At 44.9% G+C, this 8,958-nt stretch overlaps 2 protein-coding genes across 6 annotated transcripts in view; one reads left to right on the forward strand and one right to left on the reverse strand.

Moving 5' to 3' along the window:
• LOC109465292 overlaps window positions 1-3,267 on the forward strand; it is a 5,993-nt gene extending 2,726 nt beyond the window's left edge. For all 5 annotated transcript variants that reach the window (XM_019762485.1, XM_019762486.1, XM_019762488.1 and 2 more), the window contains exons 3-5: window positions 1,094-1,241; window positions 1,757-1,878; window positions 2,171-3,267. In XM_019762485.1, coding sequence (XP_019618044.1) covers window positions 1,094-1,241; window positions 1,757-1,878; window positions 2,171-2,247 — 347 coding nt within the window. In that variant the 3' untranslated portion in view covers window positions 2,248-3,267. The remainder of the gene's footprint in view (window positions 1-1,093; window positions 1,242-1,756; window positions 1,879-2,170) is intronic.
• LOC109465258 (monocarboxylate transporter 13-like) overlaps window positions 2,477-8,958 on the reverse strand; it is a 10,682-nt gene continuing 4,200 nt past the window's right edge. The window contains exon 4 of the mRNA XM_019762432.1: window positions 2,477-3,559. Coding sequence (XP_019617991.1) covers window positions 3,348-3,559 — 212 coding nt within the window. The 3' untranslated portion in view covers window positions 2,477-3,347. The remainder of the gene's footprint in view (window positions 3,560-8,958) is intronic.

Consider the following 8,958-nt stretch of genomic DNA (forward strand, 5'->3'; position numbering starts at 1 on the left):
CAATTAATACCCTTTTTAGGCCGCCCTGGAGCTTCTCTGGCCGGCTACCTTCTCTGGCCAATTAATACCCTTTTTAGGCCGATTTCTACGATTTATTCACCCCGCAAAAAAAGTCTCGTGGAGACTATATTCCACCATGTTACGACCCTGTTGCTGTAGAAAAACAGCCTTTTGTTGTTGTTCACTTATCTTTTGTTTAAGCGTAAACTGTTCCCTCTTGTTCTTGTTTTTTCTTGTATTTTTGGTAGGCAACCCTCTGTGTCCAGCTTCCCATGAATGTATTTGTAGGTCATAATTACGTGTAGGTAATAGGTACTATTACGTGTACTCAATAATAGGACAAATATGCAAGTCAGGATCTTATTTGCATGATTAATGAGTAAAGTCTATTAATTTGCTGCATTCCATGATAGGTCTGTTCAAACTTGTGACACGTGTAATTGAAAACGAGAGGAGCATCGGCAGATATTGATTACTTGAATTAATACCTAATTTGCATAATCAATGAGAAACTGCCGGGAATTTCATACATGCGGCATTTGGAAGTTAAGAGAAGGTGAACACCATTGAACATAATTGATTAAACATAATTAAAACCAGGAGCCATTTGCGTAATTTATACGGAAATGCTAAAATGGTCTTCCTTGTTAAAATAAGACTGACATCGGGTGGAAAACATTATCAAGTTATATCAACTGATGTAATTCATGTAAATGAAGATCTTATTTGCATAATCAATGAGAAAGGTTCGACGTGGGGTCGTGTGGCGTAGCGGCAGAGTGCGCGACTAGGAACTGAGTCCCGGATTCGAGTCCTGACATGCCACCGATCTTGTGCCTTGAGAAAGGCACTTTACACGGCTTTCCTCACTTAGCTCAGGTGTAAATGAGTATTGTCCTGTCATGTATTTGTCCCCTGTGTTGGTGGCGGCATTAATATAAGTTGAAAAACTTGAGTGTGTCGTCACCACGTCTGGTGATTACATGTTGGAATAAAAAAAAAGGTTCGTAGAGATTAGCATCATTTGGCGAAGTTGTGAGAACCATCGGTTGGCAATATAATCATCGACAGGAAAGTTCCATTCTTTGTACAGATACAGATGGGTTAGCAAAGGTGATACTGAAGGTGGAGAACGCCGTTGACCCAGACTGGCCCGCTACAGTAAATACCGTAGTGCTGGTTCCTCCGGGAAGTTCTGTCTACCACATGCTACTGCAGGCATTCAAAGACGGCAAGATCGCGTAAGTCTATGGTGTAAATAACGTATCGAGGGAAGGGGAGGAAGATTGCAAGGGATTGAGATAATAATACGTTTTATTGCAAATTCCTTCCCGAAGACTAATTGCAATTAACAAGGATAAAAGAACAGAGTACAAAATAACTTCAAAATCTACATAATGAAAGGTACTGAAACTATGTCTAAAACTCTGCCTGAACGGTTTACTTTGATGAGAAAGATCGGAGATACATGTAGAGATGCATGTGCCAATGGCAATGGTAAAGACGTTTTAACGTTTTAAAAATGTTACAGGTACACCGTCATGGTGCAAGTAAACCGTCATGCTATTAGCTTCGAGCCCTTGCTACCATGTATTCGCTTCTTCTTTTAAAATTGACCTTTTTGCTGAACAAAATAATTCTTATCAAGTTAGACATGATTGTGGGTGTGGTATCCCGTTTAACGAAAAAACCAATTGCAGATGATTAGACTTTGGCAAAGGTTTTGATTAAAGGCAACTGTTTTCTTCATTTGTAGGTTTAACGCCAGTTGGTACGGCCAGTACTGGTCCCACTTCATCGATTCCCTCAACGGCTTGAAGAACCAAGGGTTTAACTATTGGAACTTCCAGGACGGGGAGGGAAATGAATTCGATCGCGGTAAGACACAGAGAAACATGTATTTATGTTTACCGAAGGAAAACATATTGTTTTTGCTCCGTTTCTTCCTCTTCTTCTTCTCCAAACAGTGACCTCTGACCTGACCAATGACCTGATTTGTTGATGTCTGTCACCATGGTAACTGGTGTTGGGTTACATAATGTTGCAATTTCATGGTCTGCTCTGGACTCCTGTCACCATATACTTTATTGATGTGTACGGCTACAGAGTTTTAACATTTCTTATGTTATCTCCCATCAAAGTTTGTTTATATCTTTTTACTCTGCCGCAGGGGTGGACCTGATCTCCGTGTACGATGGGGACGTCATCAAGTTTCGCTACGTCGAATATTCGCTATCATTTGAGTAAACACAGCGTTGGTTGCTTCGAACAGATCCTTTGGTAGATCCAAAGTCTTAACTAACTTGGCCAATTGATACTGTCTGGTCATTTTGATGGTATTATCGTGAAAGTCCATCTGTGTTGGTAACGTCATTATGCCGTAAGTTACTTAAGTTCGTGCTTAAGTTACCTTATTTTAATTTGCCCCTTGATTGTACATAAGTTTTCTTCAGTGATTACTTTATGTTGCATTATATTGTTATTATTTTATTGTGTTTGGGGTTTTGCCCCCCAGGGTGCATTGAAAACCGCCCTCCTGGGCGATATGTTTCTCTGGTTAATAAACAATAAACACACAAGCAAACAAGTTTGAACCGTAATTTCCAACACAAAGAATTGCACTGAACCAAAGTTTCGACTATACGAATTCAGTCAGGGAATGAGCAATCTGCATAGCGTGACGTCACGGAAGCGGTGGATTTCTCATTCCTTTCCAAAGACTGGAGTTGTACCACAAAAATGTGCGGGTAAGTCCAATTCTTTGTGTTGGAAATTACAGTTTAAACGGCATAATTTGATGGTGTCTTGTCTGTTAAGATCTGCTAAGAGATTAAGTACTGGCTTCTGCGCGCGATGACGACAGTTAGTCTCAACTCCCTCCGGCAGAACACTGCATTAATTTCCTTTACTACCATTGTAAAGTTCGATGCTCTTTAGAAAGTAAACATTACCCAACTTAACTGGCATTTACTACCATTGGTAAGTCCAACTTTTCGTGCAGTGGAAGGATCAACGAATCGCCATTCAACATTCTTAAATTTCACACACTTTGCATAGACTGCTTTCTCAGCACTCGTAATTGCATGTACTGGTCTGTGTCATTGGAACTATAGAACACATTTACATCCATACCAAATAGGATGTGGTTAGAAAAGTCATATGTCATCAAGAATTTGTTATCTCTTGTCAGTCCCTGGTCATTGGTTCCTTTTGGCACATTAAATAGCGCAATAAGCTATGGTGGAAAATAAATCACATTGTGCTATATATGTTTGTGATAACATTTTTTTTAATTGTGGTTCACTGCTCTTCTGAATTCCAACAATGATCAAACGTCCGAAAGAAGATCACACAGTGGTTTCACGTTCTGGTACCAATAAAGTCTCATTCTCAAAGTTCCCCCTCACTGTTTGTGGCGAGTCCGCCGGCTCCTCCGTCGTGTCCGCCGGCCGTTTCTTCCTGAGCCGCAGGAGGAACGGCAAGAGCCCGGCCAGCAGGAAACCGGCGCCGGCTTGGAGGAACGTGGCGTCGTAACTTTGGGTCTCGTCGAACAGCCAGCCTGGGCAAACATACAGGCATTTAGCTTTGTGAGTGTGTGTGTGTGTGTGTGTGTGTGTGTGTGTGTGTGTGTGTGTGTGTGTGTGTGTGTGTGTGTGTGTGTGTGTGTGTGTGTGTGTGTGTGTGTGTGTGTGTGTGTATGTGCTACTTTTTCTGAAACTGATGAGAAACGTTACCTTATGATTTTTTATGAAACACGACAGGCCAGATAGTGCTTTCATAAACCATAAAAGTGCATCTCTGCTGCATAGTAGCCTCTATGAGCCAATCTATTGAAGACGATCAGAATGACTGGCCGAAAGCTCTGGGTGAGAACAATCCTTTATGTTGAGACAAAAGTTTTGACTTTAAACCGGCCAAAAAGTAATTTAGTCTCATGAATTTATGTAACGAACTCGCTTATAATCATGAAATGCTAGCGCTGATCCTTGGGGGTGGAGGTCTTGACAGAATGCCTTATTTAGAACAAATAAGGTCCTCTTATGGACTTACATATTCTTGTATATCGAAATTTTGCAGGCTAAGATTACTCTACACTCACCTGCAAATGGCTGACCAGCCAGCGATGCGAACCCCTGTATTGACATCAGAATTCCAATTGCACTGGGAAGACGCTTCGGGTCCACCAGGTCGGCCACACAGGTCAGTAGCGTCGGGGCAAACGCGCCGTAGAACGCCCCGTGTGCGATAGCGTACGCCACGAGCGCCGGGTACGTCTTGGCGAGGGGAGACAGGAGGTTGGTGATGCCCAGCAGGCACAGACTCAGTCCGTACTGGTCAAACCGGCTGAACCGTGAGTTGTCCGGGATGGCCCCGACTGCTAACCGACCGACCATGTCTGCGATAGCGATGACTGAGAGAAGGGACGCCGCCGCGAAGTCCTCGATCTGAAGCTGCTTGGCGCGAGGGACGATGTAGAGCAACGACGTAAAGATGGAGAACTGCATCAAGAACAAGGACGACAAGAACAGGGCCACGGAAGGTATCAAAATCAGCTTCAAGTCAATCTGTGCCCAAAACGTTTTTAGAAAATTTGTCGCAGCTGACGAACACTTCTTTGCCGTGCCAGGTTCCAAGGCTGTGTCTGAGTCATTCATTCTGTTGTCTTCAGGACCATTTTCGACGTTCCTGTCTCTGTAAGCTTCGAGAGGTCTGATCAAGGCTCCTGCTACCACAATATTCAGCATCATGCCGCCTATAATGAGAAGGGCGCCCTTCCAACCGAACTCGTCCATCAGATACTGAAAAAGTGGCGGAAACGACATGGAGGCAATGCTAGCTCCTACCGCGGTCAGGCTGTTGGCCATGGCTCGTCTTTTGGTGAAATACTGCCCTACAATTCCCAAAGCAGGACTAAGAGAAAGCGCATATCCAAGGCCTGTTTGGAACAAAAGAAAAATTGTTATCACAATGGCTGTATCTGACAATGGTCATATATATGTGGCGACCATAACTTGGGTCTACATAACTTGGGTCTACTTGGGTCTGGCTTCCACGCAGTTTCAGAAATAACCTAGACTGACCTGAGAGACATCCTATCCCCAAGTACAAGTGAATTATGCGGGTCGCAAAGCCACTGACGATGTAGCCGGCAGCTGTGAGCACCCCTCCTAACATGATGGTCGGGCGGAAACCTATGGTGTTCGCCAAGGCAGTGCCAACCGGAGCTACGGAGAGAAAACAGACACGTTTTTGACATACGCGGTAACAACGGACCCAACAATACCCCATACAAGTCCCACCAAAAATCCCGATAAACCCCACGACTCCAATTGGCTCCAAATAGAACACGCGTTCTGTTCGAATGTCCGCCGGTGACCCGAAATGGAACACGCGTTCTGTTTTGAAGACCTGTGCCCAACAATAGAGCGTAAAAGCATTCCATAAAGTAATAATCTGAGACCCTTTTGGTGGAAAGTTTAAAGAAGACTAAACCATAACTGAAGTATCGCCTTGATTACAATTATTGTTCCACAAAACGCGTAAAAGCAAGATTATAAAGATATTCGTTTGCACGGTATTGTAATCGCTATACAAGCATATGCGGTAAAATCGATAAAGTTGAACCATGGAGGTAGAAAAAAGCATGGTTGAACTAACATAGGAACAGCGCGACACCCATCAGGATGGAGCTTATCCACGCCGTCTCCGCGGCGCTGGCCTGAAACTGCTGGCTGAACGTCAGGAAGAAGACTCCGAGGGAGCGGAAAATCCCGCCCACGCAGCCGTAAACAATGAACCCGGCCAGAACCACCATCCAGCCCCAACCGCCGTCCGGAGGCTGAGGGCGGCTCTCTGGGTCCGCCATGGTTTCTCTTCAGGGGGGTCTAGGTTGAACTTAGAAAGAAAACGACATGAATGACTACCAAATTAACATTCCTGGTTACCTTCTTTCTGCCTTCAAGCCATCATTACAACGTTAACGCTTTGGCTTATAACAATAAAACACTATTACTTAGCTTCTGGGGGCGTAGCATGGGCGAGCGCCTTTGGCAGCTTGTTTACATGGGACAAACTACAAAGTCTCAAAGTTCAATTCTCATGAGCTGAACTGGTAATAAACACGTAGTTGCATTGACATATTCTCAACCTGGCGAGTTTTCTGTCGATTTTCTAGGGTTTTAAACGATCTGTAGCTCTTGTTTTGTACTGCGATGTCTAAAGCAACAAATAACACCTCATTAACAGGCAACATTGCCGTTGTTGTACGTACTCATACCTTCACGGCAGCACGCCAGGCCAGGGTTCAGGTACGGAGTGAACTCTGATCCCCAGTGTACTCTAGCTTGCTGGGTCGATGACCCCAGGTTTGTCTGCTCGCTGGTGGCTGTAATCATCATGGCTTATTGATCTTAGTGGCCTCCCGGATCATGATTGCCTGCCTGGTAGTATGGTAAACATGCTACAGTGACGCCTTCCACATCAAACTAACGTAGTGGAGGGACCTGTAACGTGACGATACTGCAACAACTGCTTATGAGCTAAATTGCATCATTCTTGTCTTGACTTGTCTAACTTTTGTTCCCTTTTGGACTTTCAAAAAACTGTCTTTATTTATTATCAGGCAACCAAGATTCGGGCATAGTTTGTATATCTTACAGCTGGTCAGCATAATTATCTTACGCCACGTCGTTTGATTTGTTCATTTCTTTCCTTCTTCCTCCCATGAGAGAGCAAAGTAGAAGAACAACGAAAAGAAAGAAAACGCCTTCTCGTTGCGTTACACATTTCCTCTTGTACTTTGATACATACAGATTAAAAATAACACACCAGAGTATTTACATTCCAGCGATTCCTGTAGATGCATAGCAAATAGATATTACAAGAATCAATTATGTTATGTAGTTCTTATTTGAAGTATGGTGACAAATATTTGTCATCGACATAATGTTATGTAAGTAGCACTTTGAGGGATAATAAGTAGCTAAATAGCCCGCTGTAACCCTTACTCAGGTGTAGGGACTGACACGGTCATACTACTCGGAAAATCTGTATCTCTATATCTGTACATGAATCTCTATCTGTGCATGAATATGTACCTGTACATGAATCTGTATCTGATTGCAAATAAAGATATCGAGTGATTGCCAAACTAAATAGCCCACTACATTTCACTAAAAAATTGCAACAATGATCACACAGCGGTTTCACGTTCAGGTACCAATAAAGTCTCATTCTCAAAGTCCCCTTCACTGTTTGTGGCGAGTCCGCCGGCTCCTCCGTCGTGTCCGCCGGCCGTTTCTTCCTGAGCCGCAGGAGGAACGGCAAGAGCCCGGCCAGCAGGAAACCGGCGCCGGCTTGGAGGAACGTGGCGTCGTAACTTCGGGTCTCGTCGAACAGCCAGCCTGGACAAACATTTAGGAATTTGGCATTTAGTTTGTGATACGTTTGATTCAACGGAAACCAAAGAGTTACGTTACCAATGAGTTGCGTTACCTTAACATGGCTGATGAACCACGAAGTAAACTTGTCTTACCCTTTCACCACCATCTCTTCTAATCATGCACCATGTGCTGATGAGGGGTCTTTGTTTTAACCAGATTACCAGTAGTATTTAAATGAAGGTCTGCAAATACAGTTTTATTACTTCAATCTTTCTATTGTTCCACAAAGCGTTCGTAACGTTTCAAATTTTATTTCTCTACACAAACCTGCAAACGGTGGACCAGCCAGCGATGCAAACCCCTGTATTGACGCCAGAATGCCGAGCGCACTTGGAAGACGCTCTGGGCCCACCAGGTCGGCCACGCAAGTTGCTGTCATCGGAAGAAACGCTCCGTAGAACGCCCCGTTTGCGATAGCGTACGCCACGAGCGCCGGGTACGTCTTGGCGAGCGGAAACAGGAGGTTGGTGACGCCCAACAGGCACAGACTCAGTCCGTACTGGTCAAACCGACTGAACCGTGAGTTGTCCGGGATGGCCCCGACTGCTAACCGACTGACCATGTCCGCGATTGAACTTACTGTGAGAAGGGACGCCGCCGCGTAGTCCTCGATCTGCAGCTGCTTGGCGCGAGGGATGATGTACAGTCCTGGCACGTTGATAACGAACTCCTTTATAAACAAGGACGCCAAGAACAGGGCCACGGAAGGTATCAGGATCACTTTAAAGTTCATCTGTGCCCAAAACTCTTTTAGAAAGTTCGCTGTATCTGTGAAACATTTCTTTCTATTTCCGGTTTCCAGTTCCATGTCTGACTCGTTGACTCTGCTGTTTCCGAGGCTATTTTCGACCTTCCTGTGTCTGTAAGCCTCGAGAGGTCTGATCAAGGCTCCTGCTACCACTATATTCAGCATAATGCCGCCAATAATGAGCAGGGCGCCTTTCCAACCATACTCGTCCATCAGGTACTGGAAAAGTGGCGGGAACGCCATGGATGCGACACTTGAGCCCAGCATCAGCAAGCTTGTGGCCATGGCTCGTCTTCTGGTGAAATACTGCCCGACAATCGCTACAGCAGGGCTAAGACTTAGGGCATATCCAAGGCCTGTTTGGAACAAAGAAAAACGCTTGTTACCACTAACAGCTACTGGTGAAATTTAAGGTTATCCAAGCAAGTCCAAGCATGCATGCGACACCGATTGTATCTGAGTACGTTTGAAATCCAACCAGTGAACAGTTCCAGAAATGTCCCGGACTGACCTGTCAGACATCCAATTCCCAAGTACAAGTGAAACATGCGGGTAGCAAAACCGCTGACGATGTAGCCGGCAGCTGAGAGCACCCCTCCCAACATGATGGTCGGGCGGAAACCTATGGTGCTCGCCAGGGCAGTGCCAACCGGAGCTACGGAGAAAAAAGCAGGCACATGTTAGACATGAACGGAAGCAAAAGGACCCAACAATACCCAGTATGAGTCTCCCCAAATCCTATAAGCTTCGCGAGTCTCGGTGACTCCG

The sequence above is a fragment of the Branchiostoma belcheri genome, unplaced genomic scaffold (assembly GCF_001625305.1).
Source record: "Branchiostoma belcheri isolate BF01 breed outbred unplaced genomic scaffold, Haploidv18h27 scaffold15, whole genome shotgun sequence".
NCBI lineage: Eukaryota > Metazoa > Chordata > Leptocardii > Amphioxiformes > Branchiostomatidae > Branchiostoma > Branchiostoma belcheri.